The 15,509-nt window shown below is 30.5% G+C and overlaps 1 protein-coding gene across 1 annotated transcript in view; it reads right to left on the bottom strand.

Annotated features, from left to right (window-relative positions):
• Positions 1 to 1,055: 1,055 nt before the first annotated feature.
• Positions 1,056 to 15,509, bottom strand: part of LOC142326643 (sodium channel protein Nach-like) — an 83,303-nt gene continuing 68,849 nt past the window's right edge. Inside the window, exons 8-10 of the mRNA XM_075369240.1 lie at positions 11,623 to 11,685; positions 5,095 to 5,148; positions 1,056 to 1,141 (exon numbers count right to left, since the gene is read on the bottom strand). Coding sequence (XP_075225355.1) covers positions 11,662 to 11,685 — 24 coding nt within the window. The 3' untranslated portion in view covers positions 1,056 to 1,141; positions 5,095 to 5,148; positions 11,623 to 11,661. The remainder of the gene's footprint in view (positions 1,142 to 5,094; positions 5,149 to 11,622; positions 11,686 to 15,509) is intronic.

Here is a 15,509-nt window from a genome sequence, read left to right as displayed (position 1 = left end):
GAACCCATCTCGCACACAGTTTGCGGTACTGAAGTCTCTCACTCACAATGGTGTAGAGAGCTGACCTTGAAATTTCAGGAAACGAATCACTCAATACAGAAATTGTAAACCAACGATTTTCTCGAATTGCCTCATCCACTCGCTCAACGAGATCATCGGTTGACACTCGCTTCCTTCCCTGACCGCCTGCATCATGAACATCTGTACGTCCTCCTTTAAAGTTCCTGCACCATTATTGTACTTTGCTGTCACTCATTGAAGTTTCACTGTACACATTACTTATTCGTCTATGAATTTCAACTGCATTACACCCCTCAGCCTGAAGAAATTGAATTACCGCACGCACTTCACACTTGGCGGGAGATACTATTGTTGTAGACATGTTTATGTGCTAGCTGCGTGTTCAGAACTAAACAAAGTGACGCGGCATGATTGAAGGCCATATTAGAGACGCTGCACAAAGGTTCATACGATTTTTGCGCGGGTTTTTATTTCACGACTGATTGGACCTTGAAAAAAATATAACCCTCGTATAAGAAAACAAAACTGAAAAACATAATTTTAATTAAAATAAAACCAAAACTCTCAGTAATAATTTTTTAAAAGCTGACCCAAAACAAAACCTACTATTCAGTCAATACCATGGTTAAATTAAATACTTTTTTAATTAATTTTTAAAACAGAAGTAATTTTTTTTAACGCAGACCTTAGTGAGTATGTATAGTGGAATTGCAATACAGTGTTCAATGTGTATTGTATTTGATTAGTACATCATTTTTGTCAAGTATAATGTGTTTATAAATAGTACATTGTTAAAGGATATTAAGTTCATGAAATTCATGTCCTATGTGAGAATATGCACATCATGACAATAATGTGAAGGTAAAAGTTTTATTACATGCATTTATCCAGAAAATTTAAATAATGAAAACCTGAAACTATATTAATTAAAACACTACTAAAGTTAAAAGAAATATATATAATACGTACTATAATTTAAAAGCATTTACATGAGATGCAGAGAAATCTGTAGCAGCAGAATAAACATAATAAGTGGCATATGTGCATTTATGATAGCATGGATATTTAACACCATCTAGTTTAACATATACATCTTCACTATATCCATATACATCTGAAACTGAATAAAATAAATAAAACATTTTAATTATCATGAATAACAAAATCCGAATGAGCTTACTAAAGAGGAGACTGAAAAACAACATCTTTCAAATTTTGTTAGCTTCTAGATAAATTAAATCTGATCATGAAGTCCTGAGAATTTACACCAGGACTTAAAATTCCTGATCAGAATCAGGACATCCCTAAAGATCTGAGGTTCTAATGAAAAAGATAATTAAGATATCAAAGAAAATTTATTAATTATAATGAAAAATTGTTCTCAGGTGTGCAAAAAGATGTCCATTATATCCAGCTCACTTTAAGATTTATGTTAATTTTGTTCTCAGAATAATGTGTTAAAACGGGAGTCCAGATTCAAAGTGATAACAATATTCACACTCTTTTTTCTAGATGACCATATGGTGATGTTTGAGGATGAACAAGATATAGAATGCACAATAAGAAAGCTTAATAAAGAATGTGATAGATGGAAATTGGAGGTGAACATTGAAAAAACAGAATATACAGTAGCTGTAAGTACAGGACAGGATATTGTTACAAATAAAGGAAAAATAAAATTAACTGCTAAGTTTAAATATCTGGATACTATTCTAATGAGATGGAAAGGGAGACAATGATATTTTGGAAAAAATTACTAAAGATAGAATGAATGATCACTAAGCTCTTAAGCTATTTTATGGAATGTTCGGATACCATATAATACAAAGAAGAGGATATTCAGCTCTCTTGTAAAAGGTTTTTACACATATGGATCACTTCAGACCCGTATGTTTAGTTTTGGACTATCCCTCCAAAACTTAAAATATAATGGTCGCAATGGAAATTAATTTTTTGAAGACGTTGTCAACTAACTAACTTACATACACCAATTAAGAAATAACAATATCCTAAAAAAAAATCTCGTTTAGTGGATAAAGTGGAAGACAGATAACTGATATAGTATGGTCATCCGAGACGTGTAGACAAGAGTAGAATACTTCAGAAAATTGAGTCCTGGGCTCCAGCTAGAAAGAGAACAAAGGGTTGGCCATGGAGGGGCTGGATGAGCGTTGTCATCGCTATGGGTAAGCAAGGACTGTGAAATAAAGAAACTTATCATAGAGACTGATGGCGTTTTGGGTTGCGGTAAATGACCTAGGGCTGTTGTACATGCTACAAATTGCTATACAGAATAAGCTAATGAAAAGTAAGATAAATCAGATGTTAATTCTTTTCTAGAATACAATTATTTACTCCACAGCCTATTAATTGTTAATATTACATTATACTGGGGAAATCATAAACAATTGATTAAAACCTTTTTGTTAACTTTAAAATTATAATAATGAAACAAAAATACAAATTGAAAGGTCTAATTTTAAAATTACATTCAAGTATAAACATATGCAGAATAATTTTTGGGCACATTAGCATACAAGAGGTTATCCAGAAAGTTAAGTTCCAAAGAGCTATTAAAAAAGACAAGAAAACACTGAAATAAAGTTTTTATAGCTCTTTGAAGTACAAATCTTACTCTATTTTTTCTACAAAGATCCTAATATTATTGAAGCATTTATCATAGTGAGGACCAGAAGTTGTATCCATTCATCATAGAATAACGCATGATCACCATGATGCAAGGTGTAATAACAATTAATCACAGGTAAGCAAGCCTTAATGCTTATTCTGGATTGCATGATACAATTTTTTCAGCATTTCATAAAAGACATCACTGCTGATTGATTATCCTTGAGGCAAGTCAACAATAAAATCTCCATTTTTGTCCCAAAACACTGTGCACATGGTCTTCCAAACTGGAATACAACAGCTTGAATTTTGTCTTGAAGTGTTGCCATTACACAGACTATTATATCATTTCTAACACCTAATGTCTTGTTCCCAGAGACTATATGCCTCAAGCAGTCATCACTTTGTTTTTTTTACAAAGTCAAATTCCAACACGTCATCCAACCATTTCATTTTGTGATTTTCTCTAAGCATCTTAGGGACCCAGCATGAACATAATTTCTGATAGTTCAATTTCTCTGACACAACTTCATTATAACTATTTCAGTTATAATGATTAATTCAATGAAGTATTAATATTTAATTAAACAATGTTAAAAGCCCTATTTAAAGCACAGAAACAATCTTCTACTCTACTATATAAATGGTTGCAAAGCTAGGATGCAAAAATTACTTCACTTAATACTGGGAGGGAACCTTTCATAAATCCTAAAACATCTTCCAGATATATTTTATTCAAAAGATGTTTTAGGATTAAATATGAATAACATAGGATTAAATATGAATAACATTTAATTATTTTTCCAAGTGTTCAAGAACATTAGTAGCAACTTTTTTTAAAACTTTTATAACTTCTGGACCTCTTATACAATAGTAAACTAGAAGAACTTTGCTAATATACTAGAAATACCTTTTTCGATACACAATATTTTATATAGGAATTGCAAAGCTCAAGAAAACTTACTTGAAAAATATACTAATACCTCTTTTCATTACCTTTTTCATTTGCTTAATTATAAACACTGGTAAACTTTTTTTCATATTTTAACTGTAAATTGAAGTTCCAAATATGTTTTAAAAGGTGTATCTATTGTTTATTAATAAATTCAGAACCAAATAAACTTTAAATCAACCCATGATTCAACATTTTATAAATTTTCACTGATGAGTTAGTGAACCTGAAGCAAGAATTTATTTTTTATTGTACAGTATAATGATGATTCGATTTAAAAAAATTCTTTAATATTCAGAAATAACCGGCTGGGAATATCTAACTTACATGCTGGAAATAATGATGACTTCTGTGGATTCATGTAACATTTTATCTGATGTTTTCAGTTAGTTGTAAATTATCCTACGCTTAAAATTTCCCATGGTCATAAATCTTTCATATCAATAACAAATGATATCAAAAATTAATTTTTTTTTATACGAGACATATGGAAACAAACAACTTCTTTTCATGAAAAGAATTCAGCTTAATCCTTTAATTCAGGTGAATTCTTGATTGATTTAATGCTGTGAGAATTTATTTCTAAAATTTTTGGATTTTTTTTTGGTTTTTTCTAAGCGAAAAACATTTATGTGTTATCATCATCCAAATAATTTTAGAGATTATGACCAACTTAACCAGTATAATTGCATTATACGTGTCAAAAATTTATAATTTTCTACATAAGGTGGTAGTTTCATACATTTTAAAAATCATTTTTGATAAAGGTTGTTGCAAATTTTATAAACTTAAATTTTTCACTTAAAGTTTAATACAAAGCACAATGTGATAAAAAAAAAATCAAAAACTTCTTCTGTCACAAGAGGCACAATTCCCACTGAACAATGAAAAAGAATTGTTTTTTTTTTTTTTTTTTTAATTACTGATCCTTTGATGGAGTAGTGGCATGTCAAAGTCCCATGCTCAAATCTGATCAGGCTTGACATTTTCTCACATATTATGAAATCTTAATAAATATTACCACTCAAAATCTTCAAGTTATCTGGGAATCAATTTTTTATAAAAAAAAACTTATCTTATAGCTTTTAAATTTTGTTCATGAAAGCTTTCTGAAAAACTAATCTGACATTCTGAATATGAAAATAGTGCAAATATCTTCTTAACAAATGAAATTGTAAGTTGGCACCTGGAGAAAATTTTCAAGCAAGCCTAGAGTAGTCAAATATATTCTAACGCTTTTTATTAGAGTAATAAGTTTATTATTGTACTGTATTATATGACAAAACCTGCGAAATTATTTTGATCCAAGAAATAACAAACAGATAGGTAAATGGGCAACAGACAAAGATTCTGAAAATGATCAAAATTTCATTTATATTATGAGAAATGTCTGGAAATTAGAAACATAAAATCACTCAACAGTATTTAATATACAAACAGAAACTTATTATTATGTTGATATTTATGATTAAGAAAATGCATTCAATACTTACATTGGTATGTAATAAGACATTTCAAATCATTTAGATTACAAGTCCTATACATCCCTGTAACAAGAAAATAACATTATACTAATAGATAACAAATAATAAACAACTAAACGCATATATGCACAAACAACATTTCATTAATAAATTAATTTATTAAATTAATTTTTTCTATAAAAAAATAGAACATTCCTAAAATTGTGGTAAACAAAGAAATGAAATATATACAGAAACTAAGTTAAAAAATAATTACAGGTTTTTTAAATAATATATTAACTTAGAAGAATTTCATCAACATATATTTATTTATAATATATTAACTCAACTAATAACAAATTGTCACACAGTTACAGTTACATAAATGATGAGAGAATAATAAGATTTGTCAGCCTTAAAAGAATTTATACATAGAATCATCTGGATGAAAGACTAATCACTCTGCTGTACATGTTGTACATGTTGTAAGTTTATAATTTATTGTTTCTAATAAATAAAATTCAAAATTTCAAGATGCAGATTTATTGACTGTAGCCAATTATAATTCATAATGTTTTATAAAGATGCTTTCTTCAACAGGTATATATGTTTTTTACGACAAATTACAGGAAAATCAGAAAATTAAGTTTGAAACTATCTACAACAGCAATATTATTTATACTTTGAAAAAGCTCCTACGTTGAAATATTTAAAAAAAACGGTGCTCATGTGATAGATGTAAGATGGTATAAATAGTATGACGTTATTTTTTACTGCCGTAACAAGTTTTAGCAGAGGAGAGAGATCACCATAGAATATGACCTTGGCTCATATTGGCTGCATATGATTCACTGTTTTGCTGCTAGTTGCTGCTTAGTGAAAGTAAAATGTGCGAGTAGTGCTTGTCGTATTTCCAAATATCTATTAAAGAATTTGAAGATGACGTAGAAATTTCATTTAGCTCAGTGCAATCAATTTTAATTGAAGATCTCAAAGTGCAACATGTAGCAGCACAATTTGTCCTAAAACTTCTTAGTTACGAACAAAAGGAAAACTCACTGCAAGTTGCACATGATGGAATGTGCTAATAGTGATAATGATTTCATAAAAATATAATAGCTGGAGATGAAAAATTGGTCTAAGGCCTGATAAAAAGGTGCAGTCATCCCAGTGAAAAATTACGACACTTCTGTGGCAAACAAATCCAGGCAATCACAAAGAAGTATAAAGGTCATACCGACTGTCTTTTTCGATTATCAAGGCACGGTTCATCACATGTATACTCCTCAAGAGCAAACTATCAGTACAAGAACTTCATAACTGTTCTTCATCAGCTAAAAGATGCTGTTCAATGCAAGAGACCACAGCTTTAGGAAAATGAGGATTGGATAAATCATTATGACAATACTCCAATTTATGCATCATAACTTATCCAGAGATTCTTGGCCAACTGCAATTGAACAACTTCAGCTGGCTTCTTACTCACCAGACTTGGCTCTCTGCAATTTTTTGCTCTTTACTAAGCTTAAAATTCCATTTAAAGGAAAGAAATTTGAAGACAGAGAAGAAATCAAAAGAAATGCAACAAGTTGAATTATGGTGATCACTAAAAATGACTGAAAAATGCTGCCTGCAATGGAAACTTCGTTGGGATGAATGTGTTATAACAGAACTAAATAGGTTAAGTATTTTTGAACTATGAACCAAGGTTGGATACAGTATGATCACACCACACACATGCGCATGCACATACACACACACACATACACATGTATGTATAACATTTTGATGTTAGGTGTTTTGTGAATGTTAATGTTTTACAGATCCTGAATTAAAAGAAAAAAAACATTAAAAACCCATAGAAATTTCCAGGTGTATGTGCGTATGAACATATATGTGTTTGCCACCTGTACTTTCATTAATATCTCTGAACTGGCTCAACATAAATTTTTGGAAGGTGACAAAAAATTTCTATATATGGGGCATTGAACCATATACAGAATGTGGCATTAAACCATATACAGAATGTATCATGAAGTTATCCTGGTACTTTCATAGCCTATTCTACTTATGAAAATAATGGAAAAAGTTCATATAATTATATGTTCTAAAATGCTTTGTTTGTGAGTTTGAAAATATTTTTCTCAGATTTTATCAGATCAAATGAGGTCATACTGAAAGTTTTAGGACATTAAATAAGTAGCAGAATTAGTGATTTCTTATTATTTTTGACCTGAATAATTAAACAAAATAGATCCCAGAACTATATCTGCAATAGTTTTTGAGAAATCTGGGGGGAAAACAATAAATTGAGGTAAAAACCTCTGCTTTTTATGTTTGACTTCAAATAATTTTGTTAAATGGCTAATAAACACATAAAACTTTTAAACAAAACTTGTAGATAATTAATTCTGAACAAAATGGTGTAAGATAAGTTGAATAAAACAAAGAAAAATTACAATTTTATTTAGATACAGTAATACATTTGTCAGAAATGTACTTTTTTTTATGCTTGTTTGACCAAACTGGATCACTTTAATCAACTTTTTTTGGGCTTTATTGGCTTGTTTTTGCCAATATTTCTTCATATTTTCAGATCTTAATTTTCGTTGTTCATCTGTTAACTGCACAATTTTAGTCACTCTGTTCATTTTGTGTTTAGAAATTCTTTTATCTTTCATTTATCTGTCATGTCCTCAATCCTCAGTCCAATCTCTTTTAGATCTTCTTTAATTCCAGTGATATATCTTCCGCCAGATTTCACACTGAGCCCTCTGATTATACGTTTTAATTACCTATTCTCTGGCATCCTCAAGATGTGAAAGAAATGGGAAATTCTGTGCTTTTTCGTAAGACTGATAATCGGTTCCATGACATTTTAATAAATAGTTTCATTTGTGGGAATTCTCCACAAACTGTCCTTTTTTTATTTTTATTGATCCAGATTCTGATGATCCTACATTCAGTTTTAATTGTCTTATCACTTTTCCCTTTATTTATTTTTTATTTGGATTAGGGTTTAACAGGAGCGCTTCTGGTAAAATAACAGTTCTGTAATGTCTCATTTTTGCATTTGTAGAAAAACATTTTTTGTTATATGTGGATTTTATTGAAACTAGGGCATTTCTCATTTTAAGTGCTCTATTATTCCAATAGAAATTTTCACTTGGTTTACTATCCATTATTTCAACCAGATATATAAATTTTTATGTAACTTTTATATTTTGATCATTAATTTAATTTTATTAATACATATTGGATCTAATACCATTAGTTCCGTCTTCTCATGCAATATTTTAAGGCCAATTCTTCCTGAAATTTTCTCTAAGCATATTATTTGATTTTTAACCTCTATATCTTTTGCTAATGAAGCTAAATTATCGGCAAATCCCAGACAGTTTGTCTTAATTGATTTTTGTCCTTGCCCGATACCTATTTTTGGTAGACTTTCAGTAAACCACCTTCCATGATGAAATCAAGGGCAATGTTAGATAATAATGGTGAAAGACCATTGCCTTGTCTTAATCCAGTTCTTATGGGAAATGGTTTGGAGACTTCTTCAGGAAATTTTACTTTTGATCCTGTATCTTTTAACATCAGCCCAATAATGAAAACAAAAACCAAAATTTTTGGTGATGTGAAAAATTTGAAAAACAAAATTTACTATTAAAAATTTCAGTTAAAAAGTTTAAAAAAACTAGAAATTAACACAGCAATTGTAAATGAAAATAAATAAATAAAAATTGGTTAGATAATTTTTTTATTAATGACAGAAATACAATAAATTATTTGAAAAGTTATTATTTCAAGTTGGCAATAAAATAACAACAGCTGATCAGCAATGCAAAGTACTATATTAGTGTTTAAATCATTCTGTATGGTAAATTAAGTATATTGGGTACTGCGAACTGTGTTGTCATTAGCAAAGATTTTCTGTGAATTTTACTTTGAATGTGATCGGTTTGCCACTGAAATAATGTCATACTTATAACACAGGAATACACTGATATGGTATTCATTTTGGGTGTGTGTAATTATAATGCTACAGCTGCTGCAGTAGAATAAGAAATACATTTTCTGAATCGCAGGATTCCAGATTCCAAAACAATTAGCATGACAGGTTCACTACCTATTATTCATAACAGCTGATTTGTCCAATACATTGCTATTATGATGAAATTATTATACATGTAGTTTATCGCAGTCCAGGTGTCAATACACAACATCTTTCTAAACGGATCAGAGTTTCGCGTTTTGTAGTTTGGAGGATAATTAAACAAAACAAGTTTTATCCTTGTAATGATCCCAATCGCCACACATCCCCTCCATTCCTAGCCCTGATTGGCTTTACTGGAGGTCATCTTTTAGACCCTTTAAACCTGATAATACATCACAGTCATCAGTTTGGCCTTTGTCAGGATGCCAACAATGCAAAAGCCTTGGCAGATATTTCCATAAGTGCATTTACACAACCTACATCACCTTCATATGGTCTCTTCCAACCACAACCACCTACCATAACTTGCAACCCTCAACTATCAAATTAACTAATTCGTGGAAACGCGATCCCTGTTCCTTCCTCTCACCGAAGGTTTCACAAAAACTCTTCCTATATCTAATTTCAATTAGACTATGCACTCAGATCATTACTTGATTGAGTTTTTAAATACCAAAAATACTATCCTCAGACCAACAAAACAAGTACTGATCCCAACAACAATTCAATTTACTCAAAGTCCTCTTGATTTACTCAAAAATCAAGAAACAGATTCATAAATTTAATAATCCTCTAATGAGAACATACCTTTTTTCTCTCTATTCTGGTCTGCTTTTGGGAATGAAGTCAATACCTACACCACAGCCCCCATCACAGAGTTCTTCATACATCCATCTCAGCTTAATAGTGAATATCAGTATACATTGTTCTAAGCAGATGGGGGTTTTGCATTCAATGGTTTGGAGGACACTTAAACAAAACAAGTTTTATCCTAATCATAAACAGCCAATTCAACATTTACACCCAGGAGACCACTTCATATAGAGTTCTGCAACTGGTAGAATACAAATCAACAACTCTACAAGTAGGTTTTGTTTACAAATGAGGCAAATTTCACTCGTGACGGCATCAACAACTTACACAATGAAATAAAACTTCATGAAACAGTGGAAAGCAATTTTCAACCTCAATTTAGTGTCAATGTATGGTGTAGTCTTCTTCATAATCAGCTGTTTGGACCGTTCATATTACCTGGCCAATTAAATTCTGAGGTCTATTTGCACTTTCTTCAAGAAGAAATACCTCAGCTGCTTGAAGATATTCCTCTAGCACTGAGATGCAAAGTATACTTCCAGCACAATGGTCACCGCCCTACTTCTCTTGTGCTGTTCCCACACATTTAAATCATTTGTTACAATTATGTACCCGCTTAACACAGTTATTGTATATCAAACATAAAAAACAAGATTTTTACCCCAATTATTGATTTTCACCCAAGATATCTCAAAAAAATACTGCAGATATGGTTCTGGGACCTATTTTATTCAATTTTTCAGGTCAAAAACCATAAGAAATCACAAATTCTGCACCTTAATTAACATCCTAAAAATATCAGTATGATCTCATTTGACCAGGGTAGCTGAAATCTGAGCAAAATCTTTACTAGCCATAACTCGCAAAAGAAGCATTTTAGGACATATGTTTATATGAAATTATTCCATTATTTTCACGAATAGAATACGTTATGAAAGTCTTGGGAGAACTTCATGACACACTTTGTATATGTGATATTGGGTCCTGATTGAAAATTTTAGTAGTTTTCTTCTAATATTAAACAGATTTTGTATTAAAGGGTGAAATTTACTTAAAATGTTTCCTTAGAAGAAAAGTGTTATTATATAGGTTATTAATTTCTTGTATTTTTTATATTTCTGATTTTCAAGTAGTGACTGTTATTAAATTGAACATTTTGATATTTTTCACAATTACATTCTAAATAATGCATAATTAAGTCATAAATATTTAAAAACCATATGAAATATTTGAAATAATCTATCAAGAACAAAAGTCAGAAAATTATGCAACAATTTGCCAGATTTTCTGTCATCTGTGTAAATTATCAGGAAAAATTTACAATAATAATTTTCTCATCAAAATAAAAAAAAAGTCATTGGAATTTATCCATTTAGTGGAGAGCGAAGCTTGAATAAATACATATATGAATTGAATTGTTTAAACTGTGACTCTTCTCCTTTTTTTTAAAGTATAAATGAAAGAGACATGAGAACACAAAGATTAATTTAAGTTTACATAACACATTATTTTCAATGGCAGAGGTGCATAATTAAAACAAAACTTTAGCTTTTATGATCTCTGTTGGAGGCAATTCATAATATAATTAGCTTACACTTATGATGCTACCTACAACAAACTGGCTAGTTAGGAGATTAAAATTAAATAGATATTTAATTTTAAGGGCCTTCTTAGAAATAGTAATCAATCAATTATAATTAAAATAAATCAGTAGAAAATAAATAAAATTTTATTTATGACTCACTAACCTTGACTAGGAAACATTACAGGTAAACAGCCACACTTGCTCACAATAAAATCCATTCTTGCTTCTGAAACACAGTTTGAAAAACAATAAACTTGGAAATATTTCAGTTTGATTTCATCTTCAAAATAACAGCGTCGAAGAGAATAACTTACGCTACGGAGAGCTGCTGAACTTTTGGTTAAAATAACATGAAGTCTCATAAAAGATTCCCAGCCATTTGAAACAAATGTTCCGATACTGTAAATCTGCGGGTACTGTAATCGGTTGTGGACAAACAGCTATAAAACATAATTAAAATTTAAGTTACAATATGGAATTAAGAAGCTGTAAAAACACTATTCAATACGTATAATTTCAATCAAGCTTGTAACTCAAATGTTTTTAAATGGTAACACCCTTTGTGCAATACATCATTTTAAAGATCTCCTTAAGATAAGAAAAATAGTTTAATAAAAATATGGTATAGATGTCTGTAGCCAAAATGGCGATGGAATAAAGTTTGAATTTTGAAAATTGCTAAATTTAATAAGTTCAAATAATAAAATTAAGTAAAATAAATTAAATTGAATTAAATTAAAATTTTATCTAATTCAATTAAAATCTAATTAAAAGTTAAATTTAAATTGCAAAGAATTAAACAATTTTTATTTTTTAACACAAAAAATTACCTATCACGCTGATCAGCTGATTATTGATGATCTCTTACCACCGTTGCAAAAATGAAGCTTATTTCATTGTTGTGCAATATTTCATTTGGAGTGTTTCATTGCTACACTTATAGTTTCTTATGAAAATTTATTGTGATCAGTTCGCTAATTGATTTTGTCCACCTTTACCACACATGTAAGTCACTTTTGTTATTTACATCTTTTTTACCTTTTCTGAAATTGTTTTTTACTGAATTAATAATTTCTGTGCCACATGCTAACATTGCCATCAACATGTCACTTAGTGATAGGAGAGGGTCATATTTTTAATGATGAGGGACTTTGGTGATACTAAGTTAGGTTGTATAATGAAGTTTGTAAATTTTTCAATGCAACATTGATAACAATCATAATCCTATTTCAAAAGGTACAGTGTTAAAAACCATCAAATGATTTGAAAAACAGGGAGTATTAATAATAGGGGAAAAACAGGGAGGCCTAAATCTGCAACAAGTAATAACAAATTGTTAGAGATTATGCAAGAATTTTTTGAGGATCCTCATTCCTTGAGTCCAACAGCAGTAGAAGAACATAACATTAGCAAAGTTCATTGATATGGACATTAAAAAGTGAAAATTTCAAACCCTTCAAAATTCATCCGGTGCAAGAACTTAATGAAGATGATTACGATCAAAAACTTGAGTACTGCAAAATTATTATGAACAATATTTGTACAGATCCTAATTTATTAAACAACATAGTTTTTAGTGATGAGGCCACATATTTTTTAAACAGCAGTATAAATTGCCATACCTGTCGATACTGCCATACTTGATATTGATCCACACTGGTATTGTGAGGCACATACACAGTATCCAGTCAAAGTAAATGCATGGGAAGGTATTGTTGGTGGACGATTGAAAGGGTCTATTATACTCATATTTATTGATGGAAATTTAAACACAGTGAAATAATATGAGGTTTTGCTTCTTGACTATATCATTCCTAACATTTAAAACACTGTTTGGGGCCAACTTCCAAAACATCTGGTTTCAACAAGGTCCCCCACCTCATTTCAGTCTTCTGGTATGTGAAATTTTTGTGGAAGATGGATGAGCCAAAGTGTTCAAACAGACTGGCCAGCTAGATCACTCAGGGCATTGGATTACTTCTTGGGGCCACTTAAAAAATGGTGTTTATCATAATAAGCCCAAAGATATTAATGATTTACAAAATAGAATTCGAGAATCAACATAAAATATCACTAGGGAATCATTAAATAATGCAATATCATTCTTTTACAACCAACCTGCACACTGTCAGAAACAGAAGGAGGGCATTTCAAACATTTATTATTATTATTTGATAATATCCGTTTAATTAATTTTTTATAAATTTATTTATTTGCGATAATAGTTCCTTAAATTATCAATGTAATTTTTAAAAAATCCAAACTTAACCCTGTCGCCATTTTGAGTTCAGACATCATACCAACTTTTTATTTATACCATTTTTCTTGTCTTAAAGAGACCTTTAAAATTATTTATCACACAAAGGGTGTTACCATTCAAAATATACAACCCCTGGGCCATCCCCAAAGAGGTGAAATTCTATTTCCCGTCACACGGTAAAATAGTTGACTGATACCTTATCCTGAAAGTTACAGTATTCTATCTATAACTGTTTTAAAGTTGTTGAGAGGTTTCCATACTTTTGACTCACTCTGTATATGTAAAAATTGATACAAACTCTACTCTTAAAGATATGAATAAAGAAACTATAACAATATTTTACATTAAACTAAAGAACAGGAAAACCTCATAAGTAATATATAAAATGATAACTCTCAAATATAGAACAAATAATTTTGGAATTTCAACATTTACCCCTGTAAATGTTGAAGGGTACTCTTTACCCTTAAAGAGTAAGTAAATTTTCTCAAAATGAAACATTAAGATATAAAAATAAGTTTTAGATGTAGATTATAATATATTTTCATACTTTTATTGAATAACGGTGCTACCACTTGTGCCCTTCAAATAGGTGGCTTTTTTGAACAAATTTCTGTATCTACTGCAATAATTCAACTTAAAGAGATGTTACTTACTGACTGGTATATTGCAACTTCTGGTGGAAAGTTGCCGCTTATTAAATTGGATATTTTTTGTAAGATGTTCTCATATCCTCTGATGCAATGCCAAATGATTTCAGTAAAACAGGATTCCACATGGTGCCTGGCAGTTTCCCTGAGCTTTTTATTCTGCCATTTCAGCAACCATCTAACATTCAATGTTTTGAGTATAAGCACCATTGTGAGGATCAATGAAATGGTACCAAAGATTCACAGTATAATGGTGGCAAAACCATTTCTTGGACATTGATTTGGTATACATGCCAGGAATCCGAGTACAATAAGCTTCCAATAACGTTGTCTTTAATGGCATTCAGTAGAGTATGAACTGATTTATCAGCAACTTTTACAGTGAAAAACTTGCTGTTTTCACAACAAATGCTGCTAAAAATCCATTGTTGTGGATAGATGTAACCACCATGATTTTTGTGCCTCAAGAACAGCATCTCATCAATACTAAAGATGGTACCATTTCTCCCAATTTATACCTGGCTTGTGGTCTTAAATGTACATACATTTCTCTAATGAAATTACACAAACAACTACAGTGTTTGGACCCATATCCAATTCATAGTGATAACAAGCCACACTTGATAATTCAAATGTCCAGCTATATAAAGAAAACATAAGACAGTCATGAAGCTGAGGTTCAAATTTTTCAGCCATATTAACTTTTGACCGACAAGTAACACTGTCAGTTTTGTAAAAACAAATAGTGTGTCTGTTACATGTCCTGTTTTCTGGTAGAATATCAACAGTTGCAGGAACTTAATGGCAACGCTTTCATTAGCTGGGAATTTCCAAACTGTCATGTTAAACATTGGTAGTAAAATCAAAACCGCTTTCACAATGCAGAGAACCAACTCTAGGTAACCGGCTGCAGTACATTACAGATACAGAGTTGAATTTACATCATTATGATAAGGAAACTTGCTCTTATCTTATCCTTTAAAAAAATAATCAGTGGTGCTGGTGTTCAATAAAAGTACCTATATTTCTTTATAATGAAGTTGTAGACAAAGAGAGGAAAATAACTGCTCCAATCGATACCTACCCGGCAAATTATAAAAAAATCTTTTTCAACATTTACAATCTGTATTCATTAGTCAC

Source organism: Lycorma delicatula, chromosome 6 (genome assembly GCF_047948215.1).
Source record: "Lycorma delicatula isolate Av1 chromosome 6, ASM4794821v1, whole genome shotgun sequence".
NCBI classification, from domain to species: Eukaryota; Metazoa; Arthropoda; class Insecta; order Hemiptera; family Fulgoridae; genus Lycorma; species Lycorma delicatula.
The sequence above is the reverse complement of the archived record's forward strand: the minus strand, read 5'-3'. Positions and strand labels throughout refer to the sequence as shown.